General features: G+C 36.3%; 2 protein-coding genes across 2 annotated transcripts; one reads left to right on the top strand and one right to left on the bottom strand.

Annotated features, from left to right (window-relative positions):
• Positions 1-3,498: 3,498 nt before the first annotated feature.
• On the top strand, positions 3,499-8,434 carry LOC103433251 (purple acid phosphatase 22). Its single transcript, XM_029090653.2, has 5 exons — positions 3,499-3,838; positions 4,048-4,339; positions 7,052-7,620; positions 7,755-7,843; positions 7,979-8,434. The coding sequence occupies exons 1-5, from the start codon at positions 3,686-3,688 to the stop codon at positions 8,205-8,207; spliced, it is 1,332 nt and encodes a 443-aa protein (XP_028946486.2). The 5' UTR covers positions 3,499-3,685; the 3' UTR covers positions 8,208-8,434.
• Positions 8,435-10,194: 1,760 nt separating this feature from the next.
• LOC114820101 (zinc finger A20 and AN1 domain-containing stress-associated protein 4-like) lies at positions 10,195-11,904 on the bottom strand. Its single transcript, XM_029090357.2, has 2 exons — positions 11,706-11,904; positions 10,195-11,259 (listed from the first exon to the last, which is right to left on the bottom strand). Exon 2 carries the CDS (start codon positions 11,131-11,133, stop codon positions 10,570-10,572), a length of 564 nt encoding a protein of 187 aa, XP_028946190.1. The 5' UTR covers positions 11,134-11,259; positions 11,706-11,904; the 3' UTR covers positions 10,195-10,569.
• Between the last annotated feature and the right edge of the window lie 743 nt (positions 11,905-12,647).

Below are 12,647 nucleotides of genomic sequence, written 5' to 3'. Positions count from 1 at the left end.
AGTGCACAATGAGATATTTGGAGTGTCAATGGCAATAACAACACCCTAAAAAACAATATATTTTTTAATTTTATTAAGAGAATTGTTATTAGCACTCCAAAAATCTCATTCTACACTACTCACAAGTGTATTTTTTCTGTTTAATTATAGAAATTTTGGAGTGCTAATTGAGATTTTTAAAGTGTCAATAGTAATTCTCTTTATTATAAAATAATACTACATATTCAAGATGAAACTTTAAATTTAGAGTTTCTTGAAAGTTTTTTCTTGTTTGGTTGAGTAAGCTTGAAATGCTTTCAACTATTTAGTGAAGGTTATTTTCATAGTTCTTTTTACTTATTATTTAATGACATTTGTAAACTTACACTCAAAAGTTTATTTTTGGTTTAAGTTATTGTTTTCTATCATCAATACATTGTTCTACTTTTTTCTGAAAAACCATCTTAAGTAGGAGCCTTTTTATAAATTTCGCATAGAGTCCTCGAAATCTTAAAGACGACCCTGGTTCTGCATGCACGATTCAGTTCAAAATAAATAAACTCTGAACTCTAGAACTAGTTACAACAAAGGTCACGACATTGTTAGAGGTGTGAGGAATTAACTGGTCGAGATCTTTCTTAACTTTCCACCTAGCTATTGACTGGAGCATGGATTATACCTATTTGCACAAATACCTCGACGATTTCCACTCGTTAAGACATAGAGCCCAATAAGCATATCTTGAGTTGATATGGAAATAGGATCCCCAAGCTAGTTTAGGGACGTTGAAGAAGATAAAGCAAAGAGAGGGAGGAACGTTGAAGAGGATGGACTTGGTGACCAATACCAAACTAATTGGCTCTTTATTCGTGAATTGTGCTTGGCCACATACAAGCAAAATATATATAGTAACCAAAATAGAAATGCGTGTGTGTGTATATATATATATATATATATTTTTAACGACAAGTGAGGACCCAATAATATACTAACTTTACCATTTACCCCAATCAAATCAAGCCATCTGTCATTTAAAACTCTCTCTATACCTATAACCAAGCAACCAACTTTAACCTTACACCTATAACCAAACAGTTCCTCTCTCCTCCGTCCCATGCCGCAGATCTCGTCCCCGTCCATGTCAAATTTAACCCGAATTTTCTCCATCAATCTCTCTCCTTCAACGAACCCAACCCTGCCTACTCATACCCAACTCTCTCCTCTGCCATGGCAGCACGTATGCAACTGCTTAATTACTGGTAGCGGAGTAGCCGCTTTCTCTCCTTTCTGCCCATGGTTGTGTCGGGAAAAAGATAGTGGATTGGGGGCGGGTTCGACGGAGGAGAGAAGGATGAGGAAACGTGGATGTGGTCGACGGAGGCAGAAGTTGGAGGAGTTGAGGATTTGCCCAGATCTCCATTGCAGAAGCTATGGGGAAATAGGAGGTGTTTGGTTATGAAGATGGCCATAATCTGAGATAGAATTAAAAAGGACAAGTGTCATTTTTTTATTGCGAGTCAGTAAAATTGGACACTAGTCAGTGTCCAAGTATTGTCCCATTCTTGACATAGTGAGAGTACTTGTGCATGAAGTGAAGTTATCCTGACTACCACATGTGTTTCTTGCATTATATGCCTCATAAAGGCCTCGTTTGCATCACAAATCTCATTTTACTTCTCACATATATTTTGATAATTTCTATCCGTTGATCTACTTCAATTCATTCGATCCGACGGTCGAAAATTAAAAAGGTATGTGTGAAGTAAAAATAAGAATCGTTCTTTAAGACCAATAAATAATTTTGTGGATAACAGGTTTATGCATCATAAATGCGACTTGATTTTCTAATGTGAACTTGTACCTTTGACACATCCACAATATCGTTTGCTAGTCTGAACGTGTACATAAGAATCGTTCTTCAAGAACAATAAATAATTTAACAATAATAATAATCACCAGTTACTTATATATTGTGATTATTTGAACGTATGATCGATATATTGTCAATATAATAGTCATCTTTGAAAATTCGCTTTCAGCGAAGTCAACATATGAACATGTTCTTAAATATTGGTTAATTGCAACCTATAAAAATTAAATACCACATAAATTATATCTTAAGAAACGACCATATAATTGCACTGCGCATTCTTTATTAATCATGAAAAGAGTTTTTATCTCCCTCTGGTTTACGACCAGCTATTATTGTTGAGAAAATTGACAGTCCACCATGAATAATAGAATAAATAATATGGGTTTTTTAGTTCGACCAAAAAACATAATAATTAAAAAGAAGAAGAATATTCCAAACCCTAGATTCTTCATCTCAAAAGTAGATTCCTGGGATATTCTGATATAACTTGTAACCATGCATTATGCTCGAGATGAAGTAATTTGTTAACTGAGTTCAATATTCGACAAAAAAAAAAATTGAGTTCCATCTGATTAACGAACAAATGTATCTCTTTCACCTGCCTGAGTCTTCGACAGAGAAATCAACAAGACAAAGGACAAATAACACTCATTTTTCAGAAGGTTGGGACCGCCCAAATCCCCACCACAAATTGGCTCGGCTTCTACAAATGTTTAGACTCCTCTCGATGAGTGATATTATACAACTGTTTAGATTCTCATTGATGAATAATGTTATATTTTCAAATATTTAAAATCTTATTAATTTGAACCATTCGTTCAAATGAAAATCAATTTTCAAATTAACGGTCTACATTATATAGCATACAAAAATATAATATGTATTAAATTTTAGCTTTAAAAGCATTCCATGTCAAACCCTACAAAGAGAGGGAAACATTTTGAGGTATATGTGTGTATTTGAAAGACTGCTATATGATGTTATCATTCTACATATTATAGCATGACTATAAAAATAATCTCTTTCCAAATGAAAGGAATTGGTCTGGTTAAATTTCGTCGTCCATAATATAGAGCATTATAGTACATTATGATCTGTTGAATAATTATAGTACAAGAAGGTATTTTCAACAGAGATATCCATTAAGTTGACAAGTTCTGTGACTACTTTTCAAAATTGATTGAGTGCTTGGAAATAAAATGTATCTGCACGGCATGAAGAGAATTTGTTGCAGACAAGTTACCTATCAAGTTCGAAAAGCAGCAAATTAACGTCATGAAATACTTTTGAATCTGGGACTCTTAAAGCATAATGTTTACATGCCCACCATTTTTTCTTTCTTTCTATTTTTACTTTTTGGTGTGGGTAAAACAAACTCCTATATTCCATGCACGGGACATGTTCTTATCTGTTACTGCGTATAATCATTTATCAAATGTCATGCGTAGGGTGTGCCCCTTGAGTCTACGGCCGGCCCGACTTTAATATCTTGTTTGTTACAAGCCCACGTGATTAGGCTTGGTCTTACTTCAAATAATCAATAAACTAATGATATTACCCAAGTTAATTAAGATTAGAGCCAAGCAAAACCTAATCTGCATTACTAATATTATGCCAGATAGAACTATCATATAGATATAAAGACTGAGAATCCTAGTTAGAACGTCGGTGGCTTTGCTGTAAGTATTGCCAAGTCCCTTCAAACATATATATACTTACTTCACGCCATTGGAATCTTATTATTTTATCCATTTTCCAAACCCCCTCAACCCTCTTATATATCTCTCCAAGGCTCTGAAAATATATGTATCCAATAGCTCTCACAGAACAAAAATGGAGAAATTATATCTTCATGTGTTCTCTCTCCTCCTAGTCATCTGTCTCTTCCCTCAACTCATAAAATCACAAGATGATGATTATGTTCGACAACCTCCTCGCGGAGTAATATTCACCCACCACACTAGTTCGGATGAGGACCCTCAACAGGTACAGTTTATGAGTAGTCTAACAGTTTATATAATGTACGTCTTATTGTCCGGACAGTAATGTTAGTATCTTGTATCTGAAACGGTAGCTCACTTTTTCCAAGTAATGGGGAAAGCGACCGAAACATGCTATAGTTTTGAGCTTGGAAAATCAATTCACACCCGACTATTATAATTTCTTGTTGATTATTTTCTTAACTATTTTATTAGGTGCATATTTCACTGGTGGGAAAAGATCATATGAGAGTTTCATGGGTTACTGAAAGCAAGCATGTTAAATCAATTGTGGAGTATGGAAAGGAATCTGGGATGTATAATGGGAAGGCAACTGGAGAACACACATCATACAAGTACTTTCTCTACAGCTCTGGGAAGATCCACCATGTTACCATTGGTCCCTTGGAACCTGCCACTACATACTTCTATAGGTGTGGAGGTTCAGGCCCCGAGTTCTCCTTCAAGACACCCCCACAAAAACTTCCCCTTGAATTTGCAGTGGCCGGTAAGTTAAATAACGGTTTTTTTTTTTCAAAGATAACTTACATTGTCAGATTGTCAAATTTCCCTCTCGCAAGAAATTTATGGGTCAATAACTTTGCTTGGAGATTAGTAGCTGTTCACATGAAATGAACTCCATGAACGTCTTTCTGAAATTAGATTGAATATTATGTTTTATGTTTGTTGGGGGTATGATAGAGTTGGTTATATATAGTTGCTTTAAGTCTAATTGGAATGACAACAAATGTTGGAGATGAGTGTACAACTCTCGTTAGGAAAATTTGCAATTTTAGCAAACTTTCTGCAGCAGACCTTGCTTATTGAACTAAACCTCGCAAAAACCCAATTAAAAACCGTAAGAAATAATCTGACCTTTAAAAATCGAAAAAGATGAAGTCACATCGACTTTAATAGTAAGCTTCTTCTCTATCTTAGATACATAGTGCTCAACCAAACAATAGGCGCCTTTGATCCAATAATGAGCGTATTTTTTGGGATCACTATTTATTAATAGACCAATACTAGTCACTCTCCTATTAGAATCATCATAGGAAACCATCAAAGAATCCATATTATATCAGGAGTATATTACAGTTCTTATATATATATATATATATATATATATACACTATTCCTATCAGAAACAACATATCAGCTTGCTTTTGAAAAAAAAAAAAACACATCAGCTTGCATGTGTTTGCAAGTCTATATTTCTATTTCATTTTAATTTTAGAGGTCCTCTGCTTGATTCTGCAACCTTGGGTTGGCTAAAGACCATTTAACTGTTTCATGGTTAGTAAATTAATTAGGGAAACCGGTTGAAATGATGAAAACAAAAATCTCATTGTTGAAATAATTATTTTTTAGGATTTTTGTCGATATATTGTTAATATTTAATCGGTAACGTCATTAAAATTTGACCAGTCGTTGTTTTGAATTAATCAATTCAACAATTGAGATTTGTACAATCATCATTTCAGCCAACCTCTTTTAATTATGTGATATCTAATTGTAAATAAACCTTTATCTATATCAAAGAAAACATTAGTCTTGGTAAAGGATGAATATTATACATGGTTGGGGTCATCCTGAATCAGCTGCAGCCGTACCTATTTATCTTCCAATTAATCAACTCTCTCATAAGAAGAATGTGTTTTGCCTAAGTCGAACAATATATATAATCAGAGATTTGGGACCAAAAGCTTAGCTTGAGCTTCAATTTTCTTAGCCTTGTGATTGTATGGCTCTGAAGGATTAATATGTTTTGGAGTCATATATTATCTGTGTGTGTGGCTTTGAAGAAATCTTTGCCTGAGAGCAACTCCACCGGCAATAATTCTCCAAATGATTGGGCAATAGGAAATGATTGCCTTAGTGAATAATAATTGTCTGAGTGCATCTTCACCCCATAGATGAATTGCCTAAGATTGATATTAAAAAATTATTTTTTTAATAGTGGTAATATTATGTTTAATTTCGAATAAAAATTTTAACTAATCCCATAACAATATATGTTATTATCCGAAATTATACTTTTTGTGGAAGAGTGTGGTTGGGCCTCACCAACCTGTTTTGGTCGGTTGATGCACCTAATACTTGCGCGTGAAGTGCACACGCCTAATACAAAAAAAAAATTGACGTGATTAACGTCTGCCTAGCGTTAATTGGACTTTAGCCGCACACAAGGACAGGAATTGCCTGATGGCTTGGTCTGGAAACCTTGGACCCACAATCTGCCCGACTTTTTGGGCTGGGTTGAAGTTGGTGTTTTTTGGGTTTTTGGGGGGGGGGGGGGTTAAACTGCCCAATTCCCTTGACAATTGGATAGGCCTGGAGTTGCTAAGAGAATATTCTCCTCATTCACCTTAGGGCTGGTTTGGTATTGCTGTGCTTTGAAAAAAAACTGTTGTAAGAATAAGCGGCTGTACTGTGAGAATAAGCGGCTGTGAAATAAATCAGCAGAGCGTTTGGTAAACTTTTTTGTAAAAGTGCTTTTGGAAAAAAAAGCAGTCTGATAGTGGGTCTTTTCATTAAAGGAGCACTGTAGCCCCGTGTGCTTTGAAAAAAAGCCAGTTTTCCAAAGCTGCAAATAGCAGCTTCAGCTTTTTCCTTTGATTTCAGCTTATTCTCACAGCAGCTTCCAAAATAAGCCCTTTTTTTTCAGTTTACCAAACACCTAAAACCCTAACAGCTTTTTTTCATAGGTGTTTTTTTTTTAAGCACCTCACTCTCAAACTAGGTCTTAGACCTCATAATCTTGTAGAAAGCCTAGTTGTCTTGAAGAAAATAGAAAAACCTTTACCTTTTCTTTGAGCAACAACGAAATTCTATATTAAAGTAATATAAACTACGCGAAGGGGAATTCGAATTCAGATTCATTATAGGAGCACTTCCGATCTAATCAATGTCACTTAAACTAGCCGTTTGTATAAAACATTTGAGAATAACCCAAAATGAGTGTGCATCTGGTCTTCGATTTGGTTTGAAAGTTGAGAAGTCCAAAGCCAACCTGAAGGAACCCAATACTGCAATTGCCTTAAACACCCAATTTATATGCATACATATTAACTACATCAATTCTGGCTCGAAATTGTTAACTTAATGGTTTGCCGGATCGCCCTAGAATATCAAGGTCGAGCAGCTGTTACATTAATTTGTTATAAGATCGAAGTTTGGTGTATGTAACATTGTTCATATGTTCACATATTGGTTTCAGGTGACCTAGGTCAGACTGAATGGACTAACTCAACCCTACAACACATCGGAAGCATGGACTACGATGTGCTTCTCCTCCCCGGTGACTTGTCATACGCCGATACACAGCAACCGCTTTGGGACTCCTTCGGCCGCATTGTCGAGCCCTACGCCAGCAAACGCCCATGGATGGTCACAGAAGGCAACCATGAAGTCGAGAGTATCCCAATCATCAACCCTACTGGCTTCAAGGCCTACAATGCCAGGTGGCCGATGCCCTACCAAGAGAGTGGGTCCACCTCAAACTTGTACTACTCTTTTGAAGTTGCCGGGACCCACGTCATCATGCTGGGATCCTATGCTGATTTTGATGCTAAGTCAGATCAGTACAAGTGGCTTCAGGCTGATTTGGCAAAGATTGATGGGAAGGTGACGCCGTGGATTGTTGTGCTTCTGCATGCACCGTGGTATAATACCAATTCTGCCCACAAAGGTGAAGGGGAGAGTATGAGGAAAGCAATGGAAGAGTTGCTGTACAATGCAAGGGTGGATGTGGTTTTTGCGGGGCATGTTCATGCGTATGAACGATTTGTAAGTTGGCTTAATTTGATTCCTTACGTGCAAATTAGTTAACATTAACGACTGGCTAATATTGTATTTTATGATTAACTTTGTTAACGACTGATGCATGCAAACTAGGGTTTCTAACGTTGTTAATGTTGCAGACTAGGGTTTACAACAATGAAGCTGATCCATGTGGTCCAGTGTATATGACCATTGGTGACGGTGGAAATCGCGAAGGACTAGCATTAAAGTAAGTATTCTTTATTTTAGTTCAAGCTATATTATAGTGTTATGTCAATGTGCTCGTCTCCTTGCACCTAAGTTTGGAGTCCTCTAATTTCCCTAAAGATTATAACCAAACTTTCAACCATCTTTATACATATAGGTTCGAAAATCCGGCTTCCCCTCTGTCTTTGTACAGAGAGCCGAGTTTTGGACACGGAAGGCTCAGAGTATTAAACGAAACACATGCATTTTGGGGATGGCATCGAAACAACGAATCAAACTCCGTTGTAAAAGACCAGGTCTGGTTAGAAAGTTTGAGCAGCTCCAAAACATGCATGAAATCTGGGAGCCAGAAGGTGGGTTCATCATCTGTTAACGATGAATTATAGGTCACATGTCACACACAAAGTTTACAATACCTTAGTCTTGTTGTTTTTTTAGCTAACAAAGATTGGAAGTTACAAGGTTTCTGAGTGCATATGTTTATAAATTATTCTTTGATAATTAAGTGCAAGGTGTGGATTATTACCTTTGAGTTCTTCGTTTATTATCATGTTTTTGTATTGGATGCTTTGTATAAAACAAGTTAGTGGAAATTAAACATCAGATTATGTTTTGTCTTGGATTGTGAATTGTGATTTTTCTGTTTGAAAACGAACTGCTGTAATTAATTAATCTTGTCATTCCTAAAATCGTTTGCAAAATAAGCAAATTTATATATGTGAGTCGAGGTAGTTGGTTGGGATCATGAGCATGACTCCTTACACATAAATTCAAATCAATATCCATATAAATTAGAGTAGTTTAAAATTTGCACTGATGAAAAATAAGGTAAATAACCTATTTGCTAATTTGACACCCATAAAAGAAACCACAACTCAGAAGCTAGCATTGGTGTAGATGACACTGTACCGCAGTGACAGAAAATAATCATGCTTAAGCATTCTGATACTGGTTCGATCACTACCGATCATCTTTCTTATAACAACTAATAATTTAACCCACAAATGCTATCGTTTGAATAAAAAAAAACAAAAGTATTGGTGATGTCAACAATATATTATACCCAAACATACGACAAATGGGTTAATTGATAATCCAAACAAAGCAGGCTGGTTGAGTGGTTCGGTAACTTGACTTACAAATAAAGACCAAAATCATGCCAATTTTTAACTTAATCTTTGTTAGTCTTTCCTTTTCCAACGAAACATGATGTGACAAGTAAATATATGATCGTACTAAAATTTCGGTTTGGAGTGAATTTAACATGATTGAAATTGTTTTTAGATAAAATATTTTTGGAACTAATATTTGATAAATATGCAAGTGAATTTTTAAAAAATACGTGAAGTGCCTGCAACTTCTAGTGTTTTTGGAACAAAAAATATTTTCTTAAAAATGCTTGTCATTTCAGAAGTACTTCCATAATTTACTAGTGCCTTGTCTTTGTTTTCCAAAATAAACGCTAGCAAGTGGTTGTTTTTAACATTTTGAACATCCAAAAACTGCCTGAAACTCAATAGAGTTCTTCTTTCTGCAACCATGCAAGAACTGGTCGTTCACTCAAGCGGTTTACTTTTTGAACACGTTACGTCTATTAGACAAATGATGTCGTTAAAACAATCTTGGTTTCAAAAGAGTTTCTCTTTCAAAAGTGGGCACGAAGAAAAGTCTAAAAAACCTAAAAGATGGATCACTTGCCACCGAAAAATCTAAAAGAACCACCACAGAAGGCTAAACTCAAATTCATTCTTCGTATCACCGTGGAAAGGAGATAAACATCCAAATCCAAAGAAAGCTCCCACATCACAATTGCAACAATTTCAGTCCTCAGTCGAAAGCAAACACACAAAGAACCCTCAAATCCTTGTAAAGGTGAGAACATATAGTCCTGTTTGATCCTAGGAGGAGCTCGAGCTTGTGGAAGAGCGAGCATGAGCGAAAAACCCTAAATTCGTGACAAGTAGCCTCAAATTATTTCTCTTTTCTAAAAAGGCATTTTAGCAAACATGATCATTGTGATTAGCATAACTCCTCACTTTGGTTGTTGAGATTGAAAATCGACAGAAGTAGTCTAAGAGTTCATCTACAGTTAATTATTTTTGTCGTTTCGTAAAAATCTCCGTTAAATTGAGTATTTTCCTTCACTTGCCTTTTCATTTAACAAAGACTTTCTCAGAATAAGTAAAATGATTTACGATAGACAGACTTAGGATCTGATTCTATTAATATTCAGTATTAGCGATCAAAATAAAGAGCTTTGTCAATCTCACGAATCATTTTAACTAAAAATACCTTTCTAAAAGCGCACTAATTTTCCCTTTGAAGCAAGCCAACATCAAACCATACCCTACAAGGTTATTTGTTACGACTTGCTTTGTCAACACAACTTTATACTCTCTTGCAACAAAACGCATACATCCAAATCAATCGAAAGCAAGACGCACCGTGACGAGAAATTGGACCCGAAATTTCACTCCCAAGCAAAGATATTTTTCGTTTTTTTTTTTTTTTTTTTTTGGACTTACAAACCAAATCCCACAATAATTATTTGCAAAAACTAATATAAAATTAAATTAAAAACCTAGGGGAATAGAAAATATTTATATCAGCTTAATTCCCACGCGTGCCCGATGAACGGCCCTGATAAGATCGACGGTTCCGCGTGGCTCCGCCGACGGCCAGATTGATTGCAATCCGCCGGTCACGGATTTGTACGTTGGCAAATGTATTGAGATCTGACGGCCCGGATCAAATCTTCTCGAGCTTCTCGGCTATGACCAGGGGGTTGCTCCTGGCGATCTCCTCCCTCCCGAGCGTCTTGAAATCGAACGAACACGCGTGCTTCTCGGGGTACCTGTGGACGCCGCAGAACGTGGTCCCGCACCTGCACTTGAAGCCGGTTAACCCGACCCGTTTCCTGCAAACGGTGCACCGGTTTGGCTGCGACACCACCTCAGCCACCTCACGAGCCCGGAGATCTCCGGCGGGATCTTTGATTATATCTCCGACTACCTCCGGCAAAGTCAACGCCGGAGGCGGAGGCTGACATTGAGTCTCGATCGCTGCCGCAGAAGAAGGCAAGGATGTTGAAGGCGGAGAACAAGGAGGAGAAGCGGCGGCGGCGGAGGCGGCGGAGGCGGAGAGGGAGGCTTCGACGGTGGATTTAATCGAGGCCTCCTGCTGCTCCTTGAGGCAGAAATCTCTGTAGCATTTGGAGCAGAGGTTCATGGTGGCCGGGCTGCCAAAGAACCCGCAGTTGTTTGCGCAGAGGTGGTGGCCTTCTGGGGCTTCGCATCTGTGCTCTTCCGCCATGTCTACAGTCAATCAATTATTCAATTTCCGCCTCAAGATCTTGTTTTTCTCAAATTCGCCGATAGGATGCAATCAGTTCAGATCGTCGTCTTCTCCGCCGAAGAGAATCGATTTCCGAAAACTGATCTGCGATCGAGAGGACAAAAATATTATAACAAATTTGACGAAAAATCTCAAACGGTTTATTATAAAAAATTTGACGAAAAATCTCAAACGGTTTTCCGTTAAATTAATTTGAAAAACTGGAGGATTAAATAATTAATAAGCTGTTTGGTTGCTGAGAAACCAAATGAAGGAAAAAGAAAAATCCAATTTCCGGTTCCCACACTCAAAAAAAAAAAAAAAAAACAGCTAGCCCTTCGGCTAATAACAAAAAACCATCAGCGTCCGGAGGATCCGCGTTTTTGGAAACTAATTTTTCGGAACCAAACGAAGCGGATTCTGGATTCTCCCATCTGTTTTCTTTCATTTTTCCTCCTTAATTTTCTCAGCTACCAAACAGAAAATCACCAACAAAAAAAATAAAAAAATATATAAAAAAAAAATTGTGGGAGAAGGAGAGATTTTAGTACCTGTGCGAGGAGGAATCGAGAGATTTTTTGTGAAGCGGAGCGAGGAGGAGTGGGGATAAGATTATGAACGAGGAGAGAGAGACGTTATTAAGAATCTTAAGACGGAAGAATTATTGACAAGGTCAGAGGGAGGAATATTAATAATTTAATAAAAAAGGGCGAAGGAACGGTGAAACGTGACAGAATTAGACCGTCCAATATCAATATTAATACGATTGATCGGCCATTTTCTCCATCATAATGTCGTCAGAGATGTTATTATTTAATTTAAATTATATTACGTAAATGTAGGAGGTGTATTCAATTCAGATTGTAAGAGGTTTTAATTCTTTTAGTATTCAATCAGGATTTTAATTGATTCTCTTAAATTCAATGTGTATTCAATTAGGATTTTAAGATAGTTTATTAAAATCCTTAGAAATCCGGGTGTATTCAATTAGAATTTTAAAAAAGTTTATAACATTCCAGGTGTATTCAATTAGAATTAGAATTTAAAGAATTTGGAAAAGTTGAGGAATTAGAGGAAATTGGAGAGATTTTGTAGTGTATTTTAAGTATATACAAATCTCACATCTGCTCATGAGATTTCGAGAGAATTGAATCAAAATTTTACATAGAATCATCACAAATCTGTTAATCTCCATAAAAATCCATTAAATATCTCAAATTTTCAATTGAATACATCCCTGTAGATTCAAAAAGTATAGTAATTAGACATATTGTGAGATGTCAATATATAATTCTTGTTATTTTATAATTGTTATCAATATAGCTTTTTCCTATAGTTGTAAAAAAGTATTGAATTCTTGCCTTACGGTGTTTGTTTAATTCTTTTTTATAATTAATTTAACATTTAATTTAATAAAATTTATCATTTGACAAAAAAATTATAAACAATATTTTCACTTTGTGTTCCAACAAAAAGCACCGTAAACACTTTCA

Source organism: Malus domestica, chromosome 12 (assembly GCF_042453785.1).
Source record: "Malus domestica chromosome 12, GDT2T_hap1".
NCBI classification, from domain to species: Eukaryota; Viridiplantae; Streptophyta; class Magnoliopsida; order Rosales; family Rosaceae; genus Malus; species Malus domestica.
This window is presented reverse-complemented; position numbering and strand designations above follow the sequence as displayed.

What these genes read in the sequence shown, in the direction of transcription:
- LOC103433251 (XM_029090653.2), top strand. Translation starts at nt 3,686, where the DNA reads ATGGAGAAATTATATCTTCATGTGTTCTCTCTCCTCCTAGTCATCTGT. An exon ending in CGGATGAGGACCCTCAACAG is followed by an intron (nt 3,839 to 4,047) that starts GTACAGTTTATG and finishes CTATTTTATTAG; the next exon opens with GTGCATATTTCACTGGTGGG. An exon ending in TTCATGCGTATGAACGATTT is followed by an intron (nt 7,621 to 7,754) that starts GTAAGTTGGCTT and finishes TTAATGTTGCAG; the next exon opens with ACTAGGGTTTACAACAATGA.
- LOC114820101 (XM_029090357.2), bottom strand. Translation starts at nt 11,133, where the DNA reads ATGGCGGAAGAGCACAGATGCGAAGCCCCAGAAGGCCACCACCTCTGC.